Source organism: Bubalus kerabau, chromosome 1 (assembly GCF_029407905.1).
Source record: "Bubalus kerabau isolate K-KA32 ecotype Philippines breed swamp buffalo chromosome 1, PCC_UOA_SB_1v2, whole genome shotgun sequence".
Lineage (NCBI taxonomy): Eukaryota > Metazoa > Chordata > Mammalia > Artiodactyla > Bovidae > Bubalus > Bubalus kerabau.
The window spans coordinates 94,312,455-94,338,353 of record NC_073624.1 but is presented as its reverse complement, the minus strand read 5'-3'; the positions used below and the strand labels follow the sequence as shown (position 1 = coordinate 94,338,353).

At 41.6% G+C, this 25,899-nt stretch overlaps 1 protein-coding gene across 3 annotated transcripts in view; it reads right to left on the bottom strand.

Moving 5' to 3' along the window:
- Window positions 1–25,899, bottom strand: part of SCN8A (sodium voltage-gated channel alpha subunit 8) — a 197,150-nt gene that overhangs the window by 104,569 nt on the left and 66,682 nt on the right. For all 3 annotated transcript variants that reach the window (XM_055583749.1, XM_055583758.1, XM_055583753.1), the window contains exon 3: window positions 19,172–19,501. In XM_055583749.1, coding sequence (XP_055439724.1) covers window positions 19,172–19,447 — 276 coding nt within the window. In that variant the 5' untranslated portion in view covers window positions 19,448–19,501. The remainder of the gene's footprint in view (window positions 1–19,171; window positions 19,502–25,899) is intronic.

The window sequence follows — 25,899 nt, the reverse complement described above, 5'->3', positions numbered from 1 at the left end:
CGGGAAGATCCCCCAGAGAAGGGATAGGCTACCCACTCCAGTATTGCTGGGCTTCCCTTGTGACTTAGCTGATAAAGAATCCGCCTGCAATGTGGGAGATCCCTGCATTTGATCCCTGGGTTGGGAAGATCCCCTGCAGAAGGGAAAGGCTACCCACTCCATTATTCTGGCCTAGAGAATTCCAGGGACTATTTATAGTCCATGAGGTCACACAGAGTCAGACATGACTGAGCGATTTTCACTTCTAAAATCAAGTGCAACAAAGGGCAAACCATTGTTTTGAGGAGAAAGCCTACTATTCTATCCATTCCTTCACATTCCATCTTGGTGGAACTCTCCTGAGTTAGTTATTTTGTTCTTTTGAGTGAAACTGTCAAGGCCGGGGTCAACAGTGCTTAATACTATCCTGACAATTGTACTTATGTGAGAAGTGGGCAGCATGGGGCAGTCCCATGGCAGTATCATACCACAGGCTGCTTTTTCCCACTCTAGATCCTCTACTTTTATCACCTTTTCTGGGCAGAACAGTGACTATGCAAAAGAGAATGAATAAGGAGGATTGGTGATGGGCTGAATTTAAAATATATATATATATACACAAAAGCATTTTAAAGTCATAAGCATAGTTGATTTAAATCTCAGTAGGGGATGACAGAGGATGAGCTGGTTGGATGGCATCACCGACTCAATGGACATGAGTTTGAGTGAACTCCGGGAGTTGGTGATAGACAGGGAGGCGTGGCATGCTGCAGTACATGGGGTCGCAAAGAGTCAGACATGACTGAGCAACTGAACTGAATGAACTGAATCATTGTTACACTGCTGGTAAGAACCCAGAAAAGGAGAGTCACCCTTTGTTCAATCCTGTGCTCCAACACCAGATCCTTTAAAGCCCAGGAGGAGAGCGAAGGACAGCTAGCTTTGGATTCTTACGAGAATATTTCATATGCAATAGTCACTTGGTACCCATGAACTCTAATATTTTACCTAATCTGCCTTAAATTAGATCTTAGTGAAGTAAATGAGTTAAAAGGGAAACAGATATTGAATTGTGGTTTATGGCCCAGGGGAAAATATCAGTTTATAACAACAGCCACTGAATGAGTGTGAGTACAGGGCCCATTAGCAGCGGTAGAACAGCTCTTAATGAGTTATGGCATGGAGTATTAATAAATGTGTCATGCCAGCATAAGATGAGCCTTCTGAAAAGCAGAGGCTTTTCATTTCTAATTAGCCATGTGGGGCTTGAAGCACACGTTGGAGGAGCCTTGCCACTGCTAACGCCAGGTAAGAGGCATTCCCTTCAGGGTCTACATAAGGAACAGCGACATTGTGCAAGGCCAAGTACGAGCTCATTCATATTCATGCCAAACAAATCCTAGCACATGGCAAACACAATGCAATAAATGCACACAGTTACCGAAGGCCTGCATGCAGCCAACTCGTGAGCAGTCCCCCACCCTCACCCTGGGACTGGGTTAATTTTTTTAGCCATTCATTAAAATAATAAAGGGTGCATAAATTGGAAAGGACATTACAGAGAACTCAGTGTATGGGTGCAGTACATCACAAACAGAAAGCTTCTTAGAAGTTTATTACCCAGTCCCGGGTTTGCTGTGGGTCACAAGGCCCAGGAGAGCAGTTCCCCACCCAACCAGATTCTTCCTCCCCTGAGAGGTCATCATTTCCACCAGGGCAAAGGGGACCTGCCGGCACCTGAGGGCCTTCTGGGTCTAATGAACACCTAGGGGCTCAGGGATTGAGCTAATCTATAGAGGGGGAGGTGGGAATCAATACCCTTTGGCTCCATCTGCTATAATTGTTATCCACACTGTTTTATGACAGTCTCCCAGAGTTTGGACCCTAGATCCTAACTGTTTTGACTTCTGGAGCTGCCTAATCCTCTCATCTTTAAATGACTTCTCTAGCCTTAAATTCTTGCCTGCTAACCTAATATATATATACACCTTATTCTCCCAGATCTATGTACCTCTTCTGAACCAGGTAACTAGCTGATTAGACTTTTAGTAGTTGTTAGTTCCTTCCTGCCTGAGTATAAATTTTTTATTCTGGTAACTTCTAATGGCAAATCCTCTCTGCCTAACGGTTTCAGAGTGTGCACTCACAGAGAGGTACTCTTCCACCAATAATACAAATACAGCTGATTGGAAAAACAGCTGTAACCGTGGTAAGAGCAGTAGTGAGCAGTAGTAGCCAATTGTCCATTGCTGCTGCTGCTAAGTCGCTTCAGTCGTGTCCAACTCTGTGCGACCCCAGAGACGGCAGCCCACCAGGCTCCCCCGTCCCTGGGATTCTCCAGGCAAGAACACTGGAGTGGGTTGCCATTTCCTTCTCCAATGCATGAAAGTGAAAAGGGAAAGTGAAGTCGCTCAGTCGTGTCCGACTCCTAGCAACCCCATGGACTGCAGCCTACCAGGCTCCTCTGTCCATGGGATTTTCCAGGCAAGAGTACTGGACCGGGTTGCCATTGCCTTCTCCAATTGTCCACTAATCAACAGCTATTTGGCATTCACTTCTAAGTAATTACACAGCCAATATAGCAGGCAACAAATAAACGTCCTTTCAAAATTTCCGTTTTAATAAAGAAAAACATGATGCTAAATCTAAACAGATTCTACCTCAGACTAGGAAGCTGTTCAGACATAAATGACCTGTACTGTCAAAATGACTATACCATGTTACAGGGAGTCCTGATGTCTTTTATTTACTTATATATTTATTATATTTTGGAAAAATTTTTTGGCCACACCACATGGCCTATGTGATCTAGTTCCCCGACCAGGAATCGAACCCATGCCCCCTGCAGTGGAAGCATGGAGTTATAACCACTGGACTGCCAGGAAGTCCCAAATTATACACTGTACTGTTTTGGGGGGTGGGGTGGGCTGCACCACATGGCTTGCAGAATCTAAGTTGCTCAACCAGTGACTGAACGAAGGCTTCCACAGTTAAAGCACCCAGTCCTAACCACTAGGCCACCAGAGAACTCCCCTGATGCCTTTCTTAATGCTAATCTGCTCATTGGGTCCCTCAAGTGAAATGACGATTATAGTCCCAACGTGTCCCAGGAAAGGCTCCAGCAAAGGCACAAGTGGCCTGAATTTACAGAGCACCTGAGCCCTGGCACCCAGCTTAGAAACACTGAACTAAAAAGCAGGACATTAGGACACAGGCATTTTTTTTCCTTCAGGCTTATACTTCTGTTTGAACTACATGAATATTTGTAGCCCTCCTCTTCCAAGGCTCTATTTCACTATACTGAGAACAGAGTGAGAGGCCTTTAAATCCCATGTTTATATTTTAACTTCCCTTACTTATTAATAACTGCACCTGTGTGTCTATTTGAAGAAATAACATTTAGCATGTATTAAGCATTTACTATGCAGAAGGAACCCTACTGAGATGCCTTTTACAATACCTGTCTCACAGCAACCACTTGATAAAGAAGGTATATTTTACTAATAATGAAATTGCAACAAAAAGATCAACTTGCCCAAGACCACAAAACTTAGAACTGAACCAAGGCAATCTAATGCCACAGCCTATTCTCTTTAATTATCACGTCATACTGCAATTTTTTAAAAACTTCAAAACTACTTATCAACTCTGACTCCTCACTTTATAGACAAGAAGCCAAGCACAAGGATTTCCCTGGTGGTCCAGTGGCTAAGAACCCACCTGCCAATGCAGGAGACACCAGTTCTACCCCTGGTCTGGGAAGGTGCCACACGCTGCGGAGCAACTAAGCCCGTGAGCCACAACCACTGAGCTCATGTGTCTAGAAGCCATGCTCCGAGACAAGAGGAGCCACCGCAGTGAGAAGCCCTTGCACTTGAGAAAGCCTGAGTGCAGCAACGAAGACCCAGCATAGCCAAAAATAAATTTTAAAGAAATTAAAAATAAAAAAAAAGAAGAAATCAAACACAGTGTGCTCTGCTCAAGCTGAGTCATCTGATCCAACCCTCAGACCAATGAAGAAATCATTTTTACTAAATACTTTTTAACTCTGACAAAAAAGAAAGCCCCCTGCATATGCCAGAGACATCACAGCAGCTGTGTATGGTATTTTCCCAAGTTAAGCTCGATGAAGATGATGCGAGCGTCCCGTCTCTCTGTGGCTTTGCTGGTTCCCAGTGCTTCTGCATCTACTTTCTCATTTGCTTTGACCTTGTGACCCCCCTGTCCTCCAGCCCACATCTGGAGCAGGTGACACCGATTCCTGCCTACATCCTGATCACAGGAAGACACACTAGCAGAACAGCAGCTGCTTCAGCACTGAGCTAGCATGTTCCTGCTCCCCGAGGCAGGGTGGCTCGGAACCTCCTACCTGGCCTCCCTTCCTCACCATCCTTCAGTCAAATTTGCCATTGATCGCCTTCTCCCTTATGCTCTTGGGGTCCCCAGCCTGCAGCTGCTCTAGGCTAAAGAGGAAGGTGGATTTAGTATGTAAAGCATACTAACGCCTCTCTTCATTGCACTGTGCTCGTACCCTAGAATTTCTTCTCACTCTCCTCTCTCTTATAAAGCTGCAGAGTAGAATGGTGAGGAGGCTTTGAGGCCACCTGGATTCAAGATCCAGCTCTGTTACTTATTAGTTGTTACGATTTTAGGCAACTAACTCAGTTGCCAAGGCTCCATTTTCTTATGGATGAAATACGGAAAATGACTGACAGTAACCTATTTTATCAGATTATGAGGGTTAAATGAAAATTCACAAAAAGTCCTGACTACAGTGCCTGGCCCAGAATAAGGACTCAGAACAAATGGAATTACGATGATGCTTTTGCGGTCATACAGACCATTGCTGCTCCCTCTGTTCCTTGGCAGGGTGGCAGGAGGAGACTCTCAGGGCTAATATTCAACATATTTAGCGTTCACACACGTGGCACAAGCCAGTATGACCCTCGTGCATAAGCCAGACCAACAGTCTACAGTCACTGGGCCAAAGTCACAGGACACCGCACTGGTTCCAAATGGGCCCAAGGTTATCTCACACTGAGAACTCCAGAAGCACGAGAAAACACAAACTACTGAGTATGTACACAGTGGGGCCCAACCTGCCTCTCTCTGTTATCTCCTGTCTCACCAGACCACACCCCATGCTCCAGTCACGGTGAACTCATGGTTCTAAACACTTTAATGTTGTTCACGCCTCTCTGTCTTTTCATGCACTGTTCTTTAGACCCAAACTACTCTTTCTTCTCTTCTCCAACAAGTGAAATGTTTATTAAACATACTTTAATACTTCAAGGTACAGTTCAAATATCACCTTTTCAACATTTAACTTTCTCACACAGAATTACCCTTCCTGCTGGTGTGTTCCCACTACACTTTGTACTTACTTCTGTTATAGCACTTAATATAGTATTGTCATTTTGTTTACACACTGATCTCCCTCATTGGACCCTGAGATCCTTACAGGCTGTTAAAGTGCTGCACTCAGTATGCCAGCAAATATGGAAAACTCAGCAGTGGTCACAGGATTGGAAAAGGTCAGTTTTTATTCCAATCTCAAAGAAAGGCAATGCCAAAGAATGTTCAAACTATGCACACCTATACTCATTTCACATGCCAGCATAGTAATGCTCAAAATTCTCCAAGCCAGGCTTCAACAGTACGTGAACCGAGAACTTCCAGATGTTCAAGCTGGACTTAAAAAAGGTAGACGAACCAGAGATCAAATTGCCAACATCTGCTGGATCACAGAAAAAGCAAGGGAATTCCAGAAAAACATCTACTTCTGTTTCATTGACTGCACTAAACCTTTGACTATATGGATCACAACAAACTGGAAAAGTCTTAAAGAGATGGGAATACCAGACCACCTTACCTGCCTCCTGAGAAATCTGCATGCAGGTCAAGAAGCAATAGTTAGAACCAAACATGGAACAACAGACTGGTTCCAAACTGGGAAAGGAGTACACCAAGGCTGTAGATTGTCATCCTGCTTATTTAACTTCTATGCAGATTACATCATGTGAAATGCCAGGCTGAATCACAAATTGGAATCAAGATTGCTGGGAGAAATATCAACAACCTCAGATATGCAGATGACACCACCCTTATGGCAGAAAGCGAAGAACAACATAAAATGCCTCTTGATGAAGGTCAAAGAGGAGACTGAAAAGGCTGGCTTAAAACTCAACATTCAAAAAAATGAAGATCATAGCATCCGGCTGCATCACTTCATGGCAAACAGATGGAGAAACAATGAAAACAGTGAGAGACTTTATTTTCTTGGGCTCCAAAATCACTGCAGATGGTGGCTGCAGCCACAAAATTAAAAGATGCCTGCTCCTTGGAAGAAAAGCTTTAACAAACCTAGACAGCATATTAAAAAGCAGAAACATTACTTAGCTGACAAAGGTCTGTCTAGTCAAAGCTATGGTTTTTCCAGTAGTCATGTATGCATGTGATAGTTGGACCATAAAGAAGGCTGAGTGCCAAAGAATTGATGCTTTTTAGCTGTGGTGTCGAAGACTCTTGAGAGTCCCTTGGACTGCAAGGAGATCAAACCAGTCAATCCTAAAGGAAATCAATCCTGAATATTCATTAGAAGGACTGATGCTAAAGCTGAAGCTCCAATACTTTGGCCACCTGATGAGAAGAGCCAACTCGTTAGAAAAGACTGATGCTGGGAAAGACTGAAGGCGGAAGAACAAGGGGACGACAGAGGATGAGATGGTTGGAGGGCATCACTGACTCAACGGACATGAGTTTGAGCAAGCTCCAGGAGATGGTGAAGGACAGGGAAGCCTGGCATACTGCATTCCATGAGGTCACAAAGAGTCGGACACGACTGAGTGACTGAACAACAACTGTGACTTTCTTGGCTTAGCAAGCAGATGTCATATAATACCTGTCTGGGACAAGGTAGACAGTTCATACGTATTTGCTGACTGAATGAATGAACCTCTTAGTCATGAGGAAATGATGTAGCTAAAATCAACTAACATTACTATATCCAACTTTATGCAAGGTGTCTAATTGACATTTTCCATGCTGTAGCTCATCCACTCATAAAAATTCATTAATTTTAGTTTGAAAAGTTTTCTTATGTTTTCTATATCTTAGATTGAGGCAGAGCAAGGCCTCATAGGCAGGGCCTCATACTGAGGCAGTGCAAAATTATCTAAAAATGACAGAAATTATCTAAAAATGACAGCAGAAAAGAAAACCTGCAATACACTCTCCAGAGACAGCATGGCATGGTAGAAAGACGAGTACTAAATTCACAGATCCCAGGAACTGAAACCTGGGTGATTCCACACACTAGGTGAGGGAATTTCAGCCGTAAATTAACGTTTCTGAGGGAAAATTTTTTCTCACTTGTAAAAATGTGCACCATTCTACTGACAGTTCCCTAATATTGGTGATCCTCAGGAATACAGAAAATTGGAGAGGCATTAATAATACCTAGAATTTGGGTGGTATCATCAACTAAAACAGCAGATGAAATAAGATAAGTAGGTTTGAGGGAAGAAAATTAGTTCAATTTTGAATACACTGAGTTGCCTACGGGAAGTCCAGATAGAGCTGCCTGGCAAGACACTGAATATTTAAGGAGTGTTCCAGGCTGGAGATATAGACTCAAGAGTAGCGAGAGAATGGATGAGATCAGTCAGGAAGTGTGCCAAGTGAGAGGAACACAGGCCAAGGACTGAACCCACGGGAATGTCAACACTTAAGGGAAAGGTGGAAGAAATGAAGGAGAAAGAAGAGAAAGAATAGTCCAAGGTGTAAGATGAATTAGGCCTGGGAAGTAAAGAGCTGCAAGAATCAGGGAGTCATAAATAGTGCCAAATACAGCAAAGAGGTTCAGTGAGATAAGAACTGAAAAAAATATCGATTAGATTTGGCAATTTGAGATCACGGAGGATCTTATACTGAGAATGCGGTCAAGAGGGGAGGATGAGAGTCAGGCTGCAAGGATGGAGGAGTGGGTGGGAGATGCGCGGGTGGTGAGGGCAAGTCAAAGGCGACTCTAAAAGCTTCAGTGGCGTGGAAAGACAGATTACGCCTCCTGGGGGCATGGGGTCAAGCGTGGGTTGATGAAGATGGGAAGGCTTTGAGTACGTTTATAGGCTGAGGGGAAGAACCACTCTGAAAGGGAAAGACTGAAAGTACAGAAAAGAGAGGGGATGACTGAGAGTCAAGTGCCAGAGACGGTTGAAAGGCAGGGTCAAAGGCACAAGGAGCAGGACTGACCTTGAGAAGCAGATGAGTTGGGCACCTTATCCTCTGAAATTGGGGGACTCTTTTATTCAAACTTAATTCCACAGGCCAAAGTGTGTAGACTCACAGTGTCTGGAACATGACTGCTTCTTCAGAGCAGGTATCAAACATATCACTAGAATCAGAGTTGACAGAAATTTCATTTCATGGGGAAATCTTAATCTTGAATTCTGTCAAACAGAGTTATATACAAAGAATTTACAGCTCATGTAAATTTGGAATCGATCAGTAAGAGAAGCATCCCTCTGTACAATGATGTCACAGTCTTACTCTCCTTGACTTAGAAGGGATTTAAACTCTGGTAAATTATAAATCTAATAAATTAGAGATGATGATCAATATCATCGTAATCTTGAGACATCCTTCAACATTTAAATGGTCATTATTAAAAACCCCATTCAACAGGTTAATTCTTAATAGAATAAAATTATTTCATGACCTATGCTCTGTAGGAACTATCAGGGACCAATTCCTAAAATTACCAGTCAGTGGGATTTTACGGTTCAGATTTGCTAATAAAAATAATACACATCCAAGAATTCAGGTAAAAGCTGTTACACCACAATGTGGCTCAGAACTTTGGAGCTGCAACTCAGAACTTGTACAAGGTCCAGAAAAGACCTGAGGTTCTTTTCTGGGGAAAATGCTCGGTTTATCTATATGTGCCCCCATAGCTCACATGAATGCTGAAACCTACTGAACTCCCACCTATGTAAAAATCGGAGATTGGCAAACTCAACGGGGTAACAATACTGGCTTTTACACCACTCAGAATATCTGCAGTATGGGTCCTTTCAAAGATTATAATTTGACTTCCCTGGTGGCTCAGATGGTATAGGTCCTTTCAAAGATTATAATTTAGTACTTGCTAAAAGTCTATTTAAGACAGCATTGTAGCCCTTGATTCTTCTGGATTCTCCAAGTTTAGGTCTCTGTACCAAGGTTAGAGTACCACAATCTTTAAAGTACCTGGACTCTATTAACTTTATTAATGTACCTATCACTACCTGCAATAATTTTTATTTCTTTAACAGTCTACTATCTGTCTCCCCAACAAAAACTAACTTCCAAGCATAGTATATAGAACTTGCCTGCTTTGTTCCCAAGGGCATGGAACAGAACCTAGGCATGTAGAAATTGCTCAGTAACAATTTATCAAATTGTCAGATAAAGGACTGAATGTCCTTAAGCCTCTACAATCAATCACAAAGTCCTTTCAGTTTATACTCACTTTGGATGTCACCGAGTCCCCTCACTTTTCACTTGCACCCCTATCGTTTGTTTAGACCCTCACCATCACTACTTCATAGCCGGCCGCTCTGTCCAAGCTCTCTTTCCCTCTGGTCCATACCACACATCACTGTCACACTCACCTCCTGAAGGCACAACTTTAATCACATATCCTTACTCCCATTCAAAACTCTTCAGCAAAGGAGGCAAGAATATACAATGGATTAAAGACAATCTCTTTAACAAGTGGTGCTGGGAACTCTGGTCAACCACTTGTAAAAGAATGAAACTAGAACACTTTCTAACACCATACACAAAAATAAACTCAAAATGGATTAAAGACCTAAATGTAAGACCAGAAACTATAAAACTCCTAGAGGAGAACATAGGCAAAACACTCTCTGACATACATCACAGCAGGATCCTCTATGACCCACCTCCCAGAATATTGGAAATAAAAGCAAAAATAAACAAATGGGACCTAATTAACCTTAAAAGCTTCTGCACATCAAAGGAAACTATTAGCAAGGTGAAAAGACAGCCTTCAGAATGGGAGAAGATAATAGCAAATGAAGCAACTGACAAACAACTAATCTCGAGAATATACAAGCAACTCCTGCAACTCAATTCCAGAAAAATAAATGACCCAATCAAAAAATGGGCCAAAGAACTAAATAGACATTTCTCCAAAGAAGACATACAGATGGCTAACAAACACATGAAAAGATGCTCAACATCACTCATTATCAGAGAAATGCAAATCAAAACCACTATGAGGTACCATTTCACACCAGTCAGAATGGCTGCGATCCAAAAGTCTACAAGTAATAAATGCTGGAGAGGGTGTGGAGAAAAGGGAACCCTCTTACACTGTTGGTGGGAATGCAAACTAATATAGCCACTATGGAGAACAGTGTGGAGATTCCTTAAAAAACTGGAAATAGACATGCCTTATGATCCAGCAATCCCACTGCTGGGCATACACACTGAGAAAACCAGAAGGGAAAGAGACACGAGTACCCCAATGTTCATCGCAGCACTGTTTATAATAGCCAGGACATGGAAGCAACCTAGATGTCCATCAGCAGATGAATGGATAAGAAAGCTGTGGTACATATACACAATGGAGTATTATTCAGCCATTAAAAAGAATACATTTGAATCAGTTCTAATGAGGTGGATGAAACTGGAGCCTATTATCCAGAGTGAAGTAAGCCAGAAAGAAAAACACCAATACAGTATACTAACGCATATATATGGAATTTAGAAAGATGGTAACAATAACCCTGTGTACAAGACAGCAAAAGAGACACCGATGTATAGAACAGTCTTATGGACTCTGTGGGAGAGGGAGAGGATGGGAAGATTTGGGAGAATGGCATTGAAACATGTAAAATATCATGTATGAAATGAGTTGCCAGTCCAGGTTCGATGCACGATACTGGATGCTTGGGGCTGGTGCACTGGGACGACCCAGAGGGATGGAATGGGGAGGGAGGAGGGAGGAGGGTTCAGGATGGGGAACACATGTATACCTGTGGCGGATTCATTTTGATATTTGGCAAATCTAATACAGTTATGTTAAGTTTAAAAATAAAATAAAATTAAAAAAAAAAAAAAACAACTCTTCAGCAGTTCTCTATTACTTAACAAGTGAAGACCAGACTTCTCAGTCTAACATTACAAGCTCTCCATGACTTGGCTCCAGCACTCCCTTCCCAGAGTCACTGCCCACTCTCCAAATTCCAATCAAATGAGACGAGTTCACTTTCTCTTACACTGTCCTATGCCCTGGTTTCTGAGTCTTTGTTCATATTCCTCTCTCTGCCTGTAATGTTACAGTCTATCTCTCATTTCTAAAATCCAAACCCTAATCCAAACATTACTCCTACTATGAAGAAAATAAGGCCTGTTCTGAGGCCCCCTATCAAAAGTGATATCACACTACACACTATTATGTTATAAGCTACATAAGGGTAAAAAACTGACTTTATTAATCTTTGTTTCTCACAAGCGAACCCAATACCCCCAAGGCCTCACACAGAGGAAGTACTCAAGAAGTAATGATTGAATAAACAGATCATATTTTATATGAGACAACCCAAACTAATATATATTCCATGTCAGTTTCTCTCATTTCCATTAGAGTCAGTTAATACTGGGAGGGTAACACAACTCCCACAGCCAAGAAAGCAGCAAAACAATAAAAGAAGACATGACAGAACAACTTACAATATTCAAGAAATTACAGCCTTTGTAAAATAAAGACTTGAGACCAATAAATCAAGAAGAGCGCTAGGTGGAGGCTATCACCTAGTGGTCTCTTGATGACATCGCTCCTCATTCTAAGGCTCTACAAGAGGAGAGGTCAGACTGGTGGCATTTGACAGTAGTTCAGCCCTCCAAAATCTCTAAAATATCAGGAAACCTATTTCCTGATCTACTTGTTCAGCCCCTAAAGGAAACTAATTCTTCAGGAAAGGAAAAGATACGCTGGTAATCGGTCTTTTCCCCCAGAGAGTTCCATTCAGTTTAGTAGATGGGAAAACTTTTCATTTGGGGAAAAAAAAACCCATGATGTACCCTTTCATGGTCAAAGCACTTAGAAAAGTACACTGTGTTTTCATATGCATTACCTCACAAGAGTAACTCATTCATTTAACAGATACGGGTTGAACACTTACTACAGGGCATGAACACACTGCTCTGGCTAATGAGCTTACAAGAGGATGAACAAACAAACAAATATATCGTATGCTAGGTGTATAATGGAGAAAAATAAAGCAGGGCTGGTACAATAGGCTGTTTTGTTTCATACTGGGTAGACAAGAAATATTCTTTACAACAGCACTGTAGGATACCTGGGAGCTTAGTTATTAGCATCATTTTAATCTTCCAGATTAGGGAAACTGAGATGCTGAATGGTTAAGTGACATGCCGGAGATTCTCCAGAATCAGGTGGAAATGGGCTTAGAAACAAGGTTTCCCAACTTCTGGTCTATTACTAAAGGTATAAAAGAGGAATGTGATTTAAGAATGCTTAAGTTCCTTTCTATCTAGATAATCATACTCATGGAATAGAAAAGAACCCTGTATATGAATGTCATTAACCCATCACCCTTATAATGGCCTGCCAGCCACTGGCTCACAAGCATTTACCTCAATTTGATTTGGTGAATAAAATAATGGAAACATTTTGTTTTTTTTATATTGTTGCAAAACAGTTTTTTAAAACAAAGTTTTAAAACATCTAATTTTTATTTAAAACGGAAAGCAGCATCTAGGCTTATTATGCAAAAACAGGCAATGTAATACCCTATTAGCAATATTTCAAATCACACCTAATGAACATACTCTCCTTTAACTGTCTCTGCTCTGCACACCTGTTGCAAGTGTGTGAAACTAGATTCAGCAAGGATTTTCTGCCAGGAGCTCACAGGTCTGTGTGTGCAACAGCCTTAACAGTTCTTCATTTGAGGAAGCTGATGGCACTAATACTAGTGAGGTAAGGAGAAAACTGTCAGCGTTGCTGGGAACGGGGCCCTGCCACACCTAACCTGTTGTTCAGTCGCGCAGTCATGTCTGACTCTTTGAGACCCCATGGACTACAGCACACCAGGCTTCCCTGTCCTTCACCATCTCCCAGAGTTTGCTCAAACTCATGTCCATTGAGTCAGTGATACCATCCAACCATCTCATCCTCTGTCGTCCCCTTTGCCTCCTGCCCTCAATCTTTCCCAGCATCAGGGTCTTTTTCAGTGAGTTGGCTCTTCACATCAGGTGGCCAAAGTATTGGAAGTTAAACCTAAAAACCACTTCTTATCAAAGGTAGGGCTGAGATCTTAATGTGTTACAGAAATTCAGGAGGAGAAATCAGTTTCAATGTAAAGAATCAAGTTAGGCTATTAGGAAGAAGAGGCTTCAGGGCTAGGCCTGGATGAATCGGGAGAGTGTCACGAGGTGAAGTTAAAGGACAGAGTATCTTCCAAGATGAGGGAATGAAGACCAGAAGGCAGGGAGGCCACTAGGGAAACACAATAGCTTGCTACAGCTAAACATATATGATAGGCATACATGTAAAATAGTCTAGTTGCCCACTCTTACCTTGCAGATATTACAGACAAGGAAACTGAAGCCCAGAGAATTTAAGTGATTTGGCTAAGGGCAGACAAGGGGCAAAGGCAGAACTAAAATGAAGGTTTTTATATTCCCAGTAGGTACTCTTTTCACTGCACCATTCTGCTGGTAAGCTCAGGGATTGATAATTAAAAGGAAAGATAATTTTCCTTTGAAAGTAAAAAAATGTGAAGACGTAGGTTAAGTAAAAGTGTCGTGTGTTAGTCGCTCAGTCTTGTCTGACTCTACGGACTGTAGCCTGCCAGGCTCCTCTGTCCAGGGAGTTCTCCAGGCATGAATACAGGAGTGGGTAGCCATTCCCTTCTCCAGGGGATCTTCCTGACCCAGGGATTGAACCTGTGTCTCCTGCATTGCAGGCAGATTCTTCATGGTCTGAGCCACCAGGGAAGCTCTGGTTAAATAAATTCCCTCCAAATTACAGGTATAGCTGAACAGCGGTAGCAATACTGATACTGAGCCCAAGTCTCTTGAACAAACTGTCCAGGGCTACCAGACTACTTAGAGCTCCTTCGCTTGAGAAGGTAAAATAATGGAGCTAACACAAAGACTTTCCTTCCCCTGAGAAGCATGGCATTTCTTAGGACCCATGCTAAGAAGGGTTATTACACCACAGGAATCATCAGGGATGTGAGTGAAAAAGCAGGTCCCCCCCGGCCCATCTCCATATTTGCATGTCTAGTTTCAGAAGAACTGAACCAACTGAGACAGAAGGTCAATTAATGAAAAATTAGAAAAGTGGAAAACTAGAAACACGTTGTAACAAACTGACAGGAGGCACTGGCTTTTGACAAAGTTATTTTACATTATTAAACTTATAAAATGAAGAGGCTGAACTAGATGATGTCTAAGGATACCATATTCTAATTTTCTATGATTCTAGGTTGACTCCAATTTGCAAGAAAAGACAGACATGAAAACTTGAAGGTAAACTGAACTTTAGGAAACTATATGTACTTTTTTAATGCAATAGGTATGTACCCTATTTAAAAGCACATAATCAATCCTATAATTTGGATTTTTGTTACAGGACTTTCTTACAAGAGAGCATATCCACTGAACAAAAAGGATACACATAACAGTCACTGGTTTTCAGGAACAGGAGAAAGAGTAGAAGCTAACTCTGAAGGCCTTCTTTCAACTTAATCCATAGATTTTCTTGCTGCCAACTTAAGACAGCTCTTAGAAATATACAAGGCCGTTTAAAATTCAACAAATTGCTATAAGCAAACATGGCCCATTCTTTTTAACTTTGCATAATATTTCATAAAACAAAAAAATCAAGAGTCATTTAACCACTCACTATACAGAAAATAAATAATTTTTAAAAATTCAACAAGTTATTATTAAGAATTGGAGAGTTTAGTTTGTAGTGAAGACAGAAAGACTAGGAGCAACAAAGAAAAAGTCCTTGGTTTGAGTCACTAAAGAAAGTGTGGAAGGGGAGAAATGAACTGAAAATTTACCCTGTTAAAACTTAAGATTCTACAGTATGAAAGAAGGGAAAACAAATAACAAAATTAAGACTTTAATTGACTTTAAAAAATAACAGAAAGAAAACCAAGAACAAAGGCATTCACGGAGGTTCAAGTTCCTAAAAATAACCTGTTTGTTTTTGCTTGTACATATACTGTTATAAATAGCTTCCCTCATAGCTCAGTCAGTAAAGAATCTGCCTGCAATGCAGGAGACCTGGGTTCAATTCCTGGGTCAGTAAGATCCCCTGGAGAAGGAAATGGCTACCCATTCCAGGATTCTTGCCTGGAGAATTCCATGGACAGAGGAGTCTAGCAGGCTACATACAGTCCATGGGGTCACAAGAGTTGGACACGATTTAGTGACTAAACCACCACCACCATACTGTGTAAAGAAACTCTGGAAGATACTAATAGTGCTTACCTGTTCAGGGAGGCAGGACATGCACAGATGAGAGATGGGTATAAACGGGAGACTTTTTACTGAGGTCTTCTTTACTGAATAGCTTTTACTGAATTTTTAACCATGGAAACATACTACCTATTTTATTTTTATTTTTTGGCTACAGCACACGGCTTATGGGATCTCAGTTTCCCAGCCAAGGATCAAACCCGCACACCCTGCAGTGGAAGCATGAAGTCTTAACCACTGGATCACCAGGAAAGTCCTTATATTACCTATTTTTAATATTAAATACATTTAAAAGTTTAAATGTCCTTTAAATTCAATTATTTTCAGGTAACACTTGAAAAACAAGAAAGTCAAAGAACGGAGACATCCAAACAAAGTACCAAGAAGTGAAGAACATGTTGTAGCACCGGGATGTCTGAGACAATTCAAGGAAAGGGTGATCTGGATTGTGGAGGACAATCTGGGGAAGTCAGGTGAAAAGTTAAATGAACACCACTGTTCAGGGCCCCACGCAACTCACGACAGCTCACACCAGTGCCAGCTTGTACAACAGTACCTTGAAAATGGGATACACATATCTTATGGCCCTGTGTCCCTGGACACTGTAAAGTCTACAATGGATGAAACCAGAACTTTACTAATAGGGAACTAGTTTTCTTTCATCCTCTAAAATAAAGAGAGAAGGAAATGAGAAACCAGTTTCCATGAGTCCCAAAAATGATCAATGAGGTAGAAAACGAGAACCAAAAAGAAAAAAATTAAGAAATCCATTTGTAGCATTAAGCAAAGAAAAGAGATTTTACTTTGCAAGAATTACTTAAGGCAGCCCTTGAGAAACAAACAGAAAGAATGTCCTCTTAAGGTCATTTCTCCTCTCAGGATGTTTTGGTTTGTGGGTTGATTCCCAGTGTGCTTCCTTGTAGGGGAGACCTTGCTAATCCAGCCCAGTGAAAGGCCTATTTGGTAAGAAGTATTAGTAATGCTGGTGAAGATATGCAAGTGAATTTAAACAAGCCTATTTCTTTAATCAACTGAAAAAGTCCTTATTTAAAAATAAAATTAATACCTCTGAAGTGCTACTAATGCTCTCTCTTGTCATGGGTGTTTATTTGCTTTATAATAATCATTAAACTAAGCATTTATATTTTATATATATATAAAAGCATTTATATTTTAAGAATTTTTCTGCATGGTGGTGTATTTTGTTTTTGTTTTTTTTTTTAAGAATTTTAAAAACACAATTAAAGTTATCCTTTTCATAAATTATTTACTCTGTGGTGAGGCCAAAGGCCAGAATCAGATTTCCTATCATGAAGAGTCAGTCCCCTACTGGACTGCCATTAACATCTGGCCTACCCAAAAAGGGGTAGCCATTAGGGCCAGAGACCCACTGTCTTTGGGTCCTCACTTCCAAGTTAGCACCACTGAAGTCTAAGGCATTGGGAATGAAAAGAGGCTGTCTACAGGGCAGGAACCAGGGGAAAAGGCATGCAAAGGAAAACTAGGTTCTGACAATGAACCTAGCTCTCTAGTTTTAAGAAGACGAAATTTAATTTGTATCTGAGTTGGAAAAACAAATAGTTCAAATAAAAGCAAAGAGGTTTTAGCCACCTGAAAGGCCAGGGTCCAAAGGGCCTTACCTATCGGTTTATTGCCATAAGGCTTCTCTGGTGGCTCAGAGGGTAAAGCGTCTGCCTGCAATGCAGGAGACCCAGGTTCAATCCCTGGGTCGGCAAGATCCCCTGGAGAAGGAAATGGCAACCCACTCCAGTACTCTTGCCCGGAAAATCCCGGTCAGGGGAGTCTGGTAGTCTACAGTCCATGGGGTTGCAAAGAGTTGGACTTTCACTTTATTGCCATAGGAGTATTTTCTAAAAAAGTTCTACTAAGACTATGGATGCAAGAGCAGGAAAGAGGAGGGAAATATATCTTAAAATATTTCAAAATTTTACAATCAACAAAATATTCTTCTGAAAACAGCCTAAGATTCCATGTTTCCTTATTTACTAACCCAGATATTTAAACCTTGTCTCCTTCCTCACCCACCTACCCCTATTCAGCAAAGGCCCAGATTAAAACTTTAGATTTTAAAAGAGGGATAAGTAAACAAGGAAATCAAAGACACTTAATGAAAACTTAGCCCCAGAATTTGACACTTGACCAAGTCCTTAGAGGTCTTGTTCAACCTCTCAGTTTCTACCACGTCTATGAGACATTTAGGCAGAGTGGTGAAGTGACTTGCTAAAGGACATGAACTAGTTTTGAGAAGATTTTTTTCTTTATTTACTACTTTCCCCCACCATGAACTATTTGTGGCAGCTTAAAAAACACACATACTAAAAAGATAACTATAAATAATAAACATGGTGAATTATGATAAAGCAAGGATTTCTTCTAATCTAGTACTTTTTATATCATATGATGTTTTGTTCCTTAAACTTTCTAAATTTTTCAGTAGAAGTTATAGGCTACCGATTCTGCTTTGTTCCCAGTAGATAGCTGTTCTGAGCTGCAAGAGAAGTGAGCAGGTGAAGGGTCATTTTGTGTAGACAATTACTCAACTGTTTTTGCCACTCGGAACTAAGATGCCTCCACAACTATAGCTTAATCTGTTCACCTCGAGTCTTACTTCTGGCCAGTTGTTAAGACAAAGAAACAGAAATTTCTTCTCAAACTGAGACTGAAAGGCAATTTTAGTTAAGGTCAGTTTAGAAGGCAGTTTGGTTAATAAAGGCAGTTAAGCTTCATATTTGTAAATATATAATTACACAAAGTCCTTTTCCCCTTCATCTGGAAACACGTATGGATTTAATTCTTTCAATGACACCTGTCAAATGAGGGATCTCTAACATGCTATCTGATGTCAGCCTTTAGCATTTATGGCTAATTACTTGGCTTTTGGATCAACTGGGGGCTTTGCTTCTTCACTTGTTGCTTAGTTTCAAAAGATAATCATGAGAAAGAAACCCAAAGTTTGGTCAAATATGTTAGGGAAATTTGTAACTCTTGGCCAAATGAAGATCAGTATTTCTTTCACTCACACTCCCTGCTAGCAGGAATAACAGAACTGATTCTCATGTTAAGAATCAGTGCTGGCGGAACTCAGACAACGTGTAACAAGGCCAAAGACCTGGCCTTCTCACTGGCCCAGTTTGGTTTACTCTATTCTATTCCTGTCCCCAGTGGTTATGATCTAATGTCACAAAGGAGGTGAGGTTAGAGTACAAATTCATCTCTATTACATTAACAATAGGCTCTGTCGATACTGCAATATCATTTTTATATTTAAAGATAGGATTCTGAATGTGTGTGTGAGCAAGATTCTACAGGGCTGTACCATCTCTCAGTATGCCAATTTTTCTTGCACTATATCAAACAGTCCCCATTTCATTTATGTAACTCCTTTTTTTTAAAATAAATCTTTTTCTGATTTGACATGGAGCCAAAAACAGAAGTCTTATTAACAGATTGAGAAGTGCCAAGACCCACAAATGACTCTTGGTAGCAATTAAACCAAAAAAGAACCCCCATAAACCGGAACTGAAACAAAAGTTTAACTACTTATCCAAACTCTGGCAAAGAGACACAACTCTTTCTCCCCCTCTCCCCTAAGCCTGTTAGGAAAGGGGGATCTGAAGCTGCTGCTCCTTCTCCTCCAACTCACTTTCTGCGTCAAATAGTATGGGTCAAAGTCCTCCAGGGGAACCGCGACCAAGCCTTGTGGGATGTCCCCATAGATGAAAGGCAAACTCTTCCCTGCCTCCAGGTCACTGTTTGGCTTGGGCTTGCTGTCCTCATCGTCCTCCCGATGACTGCCATCGGCCTTGGGCGGCTTCTTGAGCTTGCTTTCGGCGATGCGCCTCTCGATGTTTGCCAGTGACTCAGGGGTGAAAGGCTTGAAACTATCAGGGCCTGGTGGTGCGAGCAGCCGCGCTGCCATCTTCTCATCCTGCAGCAGCTTCGTTAGTTATGCTGCGTCCAGGACAGGTCAGCTCTGGAAGAAACAGCAACACAGACCGCATTAATCAATCACTACTCTAAAAGGAGGCCAGACCAAACCACCTCACGCTCAACCTCTATTCACAGTCTTCGCAACATGTAGTTTCTTCCATGACACGGTTATTTTTCTCTTCAGAAAATCTGTGGCACGAATGGACAAGGCAATGTTCATAACCACCCCCTCAGGGGAATGAGCAGCCAAGGAGATCAAAACATGGGGGTCTTCTGGATTGCTAGTTTTTATCACTGACTTAGACACAACTCCCCTGGTGGCTCAGACGGTAAAGCGTCTGTCTACAATCGGGAGACCTGGGTTTGATCCCTAGGTCGGAAAGTTCCCTGGAGAAGGAAAAGGCAACCCACTCCAGTACTCTTGCCTAGAAAATCCCATGGACGGAGGAGCCTGGGGTCCATGGGTCGCAAAGAGTCGGACCTGACTGAGCAACTTCACTTTCACTTTTGACACAACTCACCATCAGGGACCAACTCCAAAGATACATTCCATACCCTCTATGTTTAAGTGAAGAAAGTCAGACAAATACAAGTACTATATGCTATCACTGTATGTGGAATCTAAAAATGACAAAAGACTAGAGAATATAACAAAAAAGAAGCAGACTCACAGTTATAGAGAAGAAATCACTGGTTCGTTGTTTAGTTGCTAATTCGTGTCCAACTCTTTTGCGACCCCATGGAATGTAGCCTGCCAGGCACCTCTGTCCATGGGATTTCCCAGGCAAGAATATTGGAGTGGGTTGTCATTTCCTTCTCCAGGGAACGTTCCCGACCCATGGATTGAACCCATGCCTCCTGTATCGGCAAGTGGATTCTTCACCACTGAGCCACCAGGGAAGCCCACACTAGTGGTTACCAGTGAAGAAAGGGGAGGAAAGGGGGGTAATATAGGGATGAAGAGATACAAACTATTAGGTATAAAATAAGCTACAAGGATATAAAGGACAACACAGGGAATGTAGCCAATATTTTATAATAACTATAAATGGAATATAACCTTTAAAAATTGTGAATCACAAAATTATATACCTGTAACTTATATAATATTGTACAGCAACTATACTTTAATAAAAAACAGAAAAGATTTTCCTATGGACAACATTTAAAAAAAAGGTATATTCCATACTCTCAGGGAACGTCTATTCTAAGTAGATGAGGATATTTAACACGACCCGGAGGTGCACATCTATGCTCAAGTTGTCTTCCTCTCCCAGAACTCTACTCCCTAAAGACAGGCTCTTTCTTCCAAGGACCACACAAGGGCAAACTGTCACTCTTTTCACATTTCAGCTTCTGAAAACACTAAACCCTTCAAAACTTTGGAGGCAGAACAAATAACATAAAAGCACTTCCATGGGCTTTGGCTCTTTTGTTTCAAGTTCTTTTTCAATTCACAAAGTTTTGTAAAAATCGGTCTGGGATAAAAGTCCAGACCAAGCTGATGACCAAGCTCATGCCAGAGAAAATCACAAAGCAATTTTCTTCAAGTAGAGGGCAGACATTGCTCCACGTACCTCCCACTCAGCAACAGGAAAGCAAGTGGAGGCGGAATCTTAGACACTTTCCTCTGAGGCAACAGCCTTGCAGGGTGAATGACAGCAGAAAGGCCCCTGAGCTGGGCTCACGCCAGAAGGGCAGGAAGTGAGAACTGAATCACAATTCACATTTCCTTCTCAACAGAGAACCTGAAGGAGTGCCATACTAGAGCCAACGATTTCTGAGCAAGGTATCTGAAAAGCCCATTTTCATGTATGTTTATACAGAGCCCTAGGTTACTGAAATACACATCTGGGAACAAGGGGCTCCCTAATGTCAAAGCCACAGTGTTACAAAGGCCACAGCAGGTGCGTCTCCCTGTGAAAACTCTAGTGGTGTGGTGTTGCTGCTTCTCCCTTTCATCGTGTGAGCTCTACAGACTATCCAGGAAACTGTCTTAAAAGGCCAAAGACTGTTCCTTTCCTCCCACTTAGCCTTTAGGGTCCTCTTCAAGGCAAGTATCCATAAAACTTGAGGCTCCTCAAGAGAACAGTAGTAGAGTTATCTTTAAATAATTTGGCAGTGAAATACCCAAGGGCTCTTTCCATATTACGAATACACCTGCAGAGAGCCCCAATTCTCCAACGGTGGCAAGGTAGTGGTGGCATTTTCCAAAGGCAGTGCATGGTATCCATGCGGGCTGATCACTCACTGGGCTACAGACTGGCACCAGGGAGGCCAGAACCACAAGTCTGCTCCCACTGCACGCACACAAAACGCCGTCCCACAGATGGCAGGATCAAAGAAATCATTTCACGTATGAGGCATGGGATTTTAGAGCTGCGAGCGATTTTATATATCCAGACCATTTCAAGAATTAGGAAACTTGCAGTCAAAAGAGATGAAACAACTTGCCCAAAGTCACATGGCCAGGGGAAAAAAATCACAAAGAACTCTGACTCCTCCTGCTCATACTTCTTTTATTATGACAAGTATCAGTTGCCCATCTTCTGATCCTACTCCGACTCCCACTACTCCTCAACAGGAATAATCTGGTTCAAGCAAATCACAGGCTAATGCCAATGGTTCTACTGATCTAAGACTTTACTCATATTGTTTTCCCCAAACTTAAAATTCCTTTCCTCTCATCAGTCTCTGAATTGCCTCCAATAAAACCTCACTCCTCCAGAGAACCTTCCCATCAACTCCAGCCTTTACTAATTTTTTCCATGTGTGAACTCCTACAGCTTTGTCATGATCACAGCTAACATTCATCACATGCTTGCTATGTTCAGGTATTGTTCCAAGCTCCTTGCTTGTATTAAGTCATTTAATCTCCAGAAAAAACTCAAAGGTAGATATTATTATTGTCCCCATTTAACAGATGAGGAAAAAGAGGCAGAGACCTAACTAACATAGCTTGTCCAAAGCTACACAGCTGAAAAACAACAAAGTCAGGATTCAAGACATCCCATTTACATTTGTTTTGGCTCTCCGTTATTAATCACTTGCACTATGTAAATCCTCAGAGGGTTTGAGGAGTATCTTAAACTTCTTTTGTATCCTTTTCAGAGAGAATAAGATTATGCCTGGAACCCATAATTGGTCCAATACCTGGGACTCCTTGGCTTCCATAGCCACACTCATTCTCAGCCTGGGTCACCCTCGGTTTCTCTTAGAGGGCAAGGAATACTGCAAAAGGAAGTCACTGCAGATGCTGACAAATTCCTGTGACCTGAGTGCACACACCTGGGCTCTTCACAGGTAATGCCATCCTACAAAAAGTCCTCTGCCTTTGCCTTTGTTTACCCCTGCCTTCTCCAAGACCAAGTTCCCTCAGTGATCCCTGCTCTCCATCACATTCTCAATCTTTACTTTTCCTCTCCTACTTCTGTACATTCTCCTTTTATATCGTCACACCCCCCACCCCCCACCCCGCCAACCACCTTCATTTGGCTTACATGATCCTGGTTCTCTTCTGATACCCTGGTTCTATCCATAATTGCAGTCTCTTCTTCCTCTACCACATTTTGCTTCTCTAAGGGCTGGCTGGCTTTCTACAATCTCTCTGCATCTCTCCTTCTTTTAGGGATCTCATCTACTCAAAATAATCTCTTTTCAGATTTCTGAGTGAAATCTGCTTTTCAGATTTCTGTCACCAGCCCTGACTGCTCTTCTGGGCCCCACAACTGCCTGTCACCACTTCACAATTAAAGCATTTGAAACTACTCATCCTTTTACTTCCAAAACAGATTCCTGCACCTGGCTTTCTTAATTCTGTTACTGGACCATCGTTTCTCCAGCCATCTCGTGTGGAGCCTCAGTCCTCTTTGCCCCATCATCCTTATTGTCCTTGACCAATCAGTCATCAGCCTCACGAAGTCTTCCTCCTTCAGAGTTTCCATTTTCAACCTAATTCAGGTCCTACTGCAATACCTTCCCACCTGTGGACCGGTCCTCAGTCCACTAGGCACATCTCCAAAGATCTGTTTCCCTAAAACTCTGCTTCCGTTATGTCATTGCCCTCCCTTGAATCTAGTGGAGTTACAGAACAGAATCCAAACTCCTGCCATTTCACTGCCATTCCAGGTTTCTACAAACTTACACTTCTCAAATATTCACCTACAAGTTTATACCTCTCAAACATCCTTTTATACTGCTTCCCTACTCTGGGGACTCATTTTTGTTTTAATTTTCTAGCTTTCTTTTTTAAGGTAGGACAATAAAGTGTACAAATCTTAAGTGCACAGATTGGTTATTTTGTAACATGTATATTATGTATTAATATGTATACACCACATAATAATATAATATCGGTGTAACTACCACTCAGATCAAGATACAGAAGATTTATTCCCAGTTCCCTAAATGGCTCTCTTGTGCTCCCCTATCAATAACCACTGTGACCATCCCTGCCCAGCAGAAGCTATTCTGACATCTATCATCATAGATTAGTTTGACTTTAGTAGAATATAATATACTCTTCAAACTCAGGTTTCTTTCATTCAACACTGTTTCTGTGAAATTTACCTTTATTGTGGTGTAGCAGTGTTCATTCTTTTTATTGCTCTATAGTATTCCACCTAAGAATACAGCACAATTTATTCATCTATTCTACTCTGGTAGACATTTAGGTTGCTTACAGTTTTAGTCTATCATAAGTAAAAACTGCTCAGAACCTTTCTGGGCATGCCTCTTGGTGGCCACATGTGCTCCTCTCTTTCCAGCATATAGGCGGGAGTGGAATACTGGGCTCAGAAGAGGGCATGTGTTTATTTAGCTTTAGTGACAGTTCAATCAGCAAGATAAGAGGGTTCCAGTTACTTCAACTAACAAGACAAGAGGGTTCCAGTTGCTCCACATGCTCACCAACACTGAGAAATGACAGTCCCCTTAATTTTATCCAGTTCTAGTGAACATATATATAATGATATTTCACGGTTTAAACAAAAAAAAAACTTAATGAGGTGAAATTAACCGTTTTAAAGGGAACAACTCAGTGGCAATTAATTCATGCACAATATAGCACAACCACCACCTCTGCGTGCGTGCTAAGCCACTTCGGTCGTGTCCGACTCTTTGTGACCTTATGGACTGTAGCCCACCAGGCTTCTCTGTCCATGGGATTCTCCAGGCAAGAGTACTGGAGTGGGTTGCCATGCCCTTCTCCAAGGGATCTTCCTGACCCAGGGATCAAACCTGCGTCTCTTATGTCTCCTGCATTAGCAGGCGGGTTCTCTTTTTTTCAATTATTTTAATTGAAGGATAATTACTTTACAATATTGTGATGGTTTTTGCCATACATCGACATGAATCAGCTACAGGTGCATATATGTACCCCTATCCTGAACCCTTCACCCACCTCCCTCCCCACCCCATCCTTCTGGGTTGTCCCAAAGCACCAGCTTTGAGTGCCCTGCTTCATGCACTGAATTTGCACTGGTCATCTATTTACATACAGTAATACACATGTTTCAATGCTATTCTCTCAAATCATCCCACCCTCACTTTCTCCCACGTGGTCCAAAAGTCTGTTCTTTTTAATCTGTGTCTCTCTCTCTTTTTTTTAATTTTTTACTGAAGGATAACTGCTTTACAGAATTTTGTTGTTTTCTGTCAAACCTCAACATGAATCAGCCATAGGTATACACATATCCCCTCCCTTTTGAAACCTCCTTCCCATCTCCCTCCCTATCCCACCCCTCTAGATTGATACAGAGCCCCTGTTTGAGTTTCCTGAGTCATACAGCAAATTTCCATTGCTGATCTACTTTACACGTGGTAATGTAAGTTCCCATGTTACTCTTTCCATACATCTCACCCTCTCCTCCCCTCTCCCCATGTCCATAAGTCTATTCTGTATGTCTGTTGCTGCCTTGTAAATAAATTCTTCAGTACCATTTTTCTAGATTCCATACATGTGCATTAGAACACAGTATTTATCTTTCTTGTTCTGACTCACTTCACTCTGTATAATAGGTTCTAGGTTCATCCACCTCATTAGAACTGACTCAAATGTGTTCCTTTTTATGGCTGAGTAACATTCCATTGTATACATGTACCACAACTTCCTTATCCATTCATCTGTCGATGGACATCTAGGTTGCTTCCATGTTCTAGCTGTTGTAAATAGTGCTACAATGAACAATGGGATACATGTGTCTTTTTCAATTTTGGTTTCCTCAGGGTATATGCCTAGGAGTGGGATTGCTGGGTCATATGGTGGTTTTATTCCTAGTTTTATAAGGAATCTCCATACCATCTTCCATAGTGGCTGTATCAATTTACATTCCCACCAACAGTGCAAGAGCGTTCCCTTTTCTCCACACCCTCTCCACCATTTACTGTTTGTAGACTTTTTTTTTTTTAATTTTATTTTTAAACTTTACAAAATTGTATTAG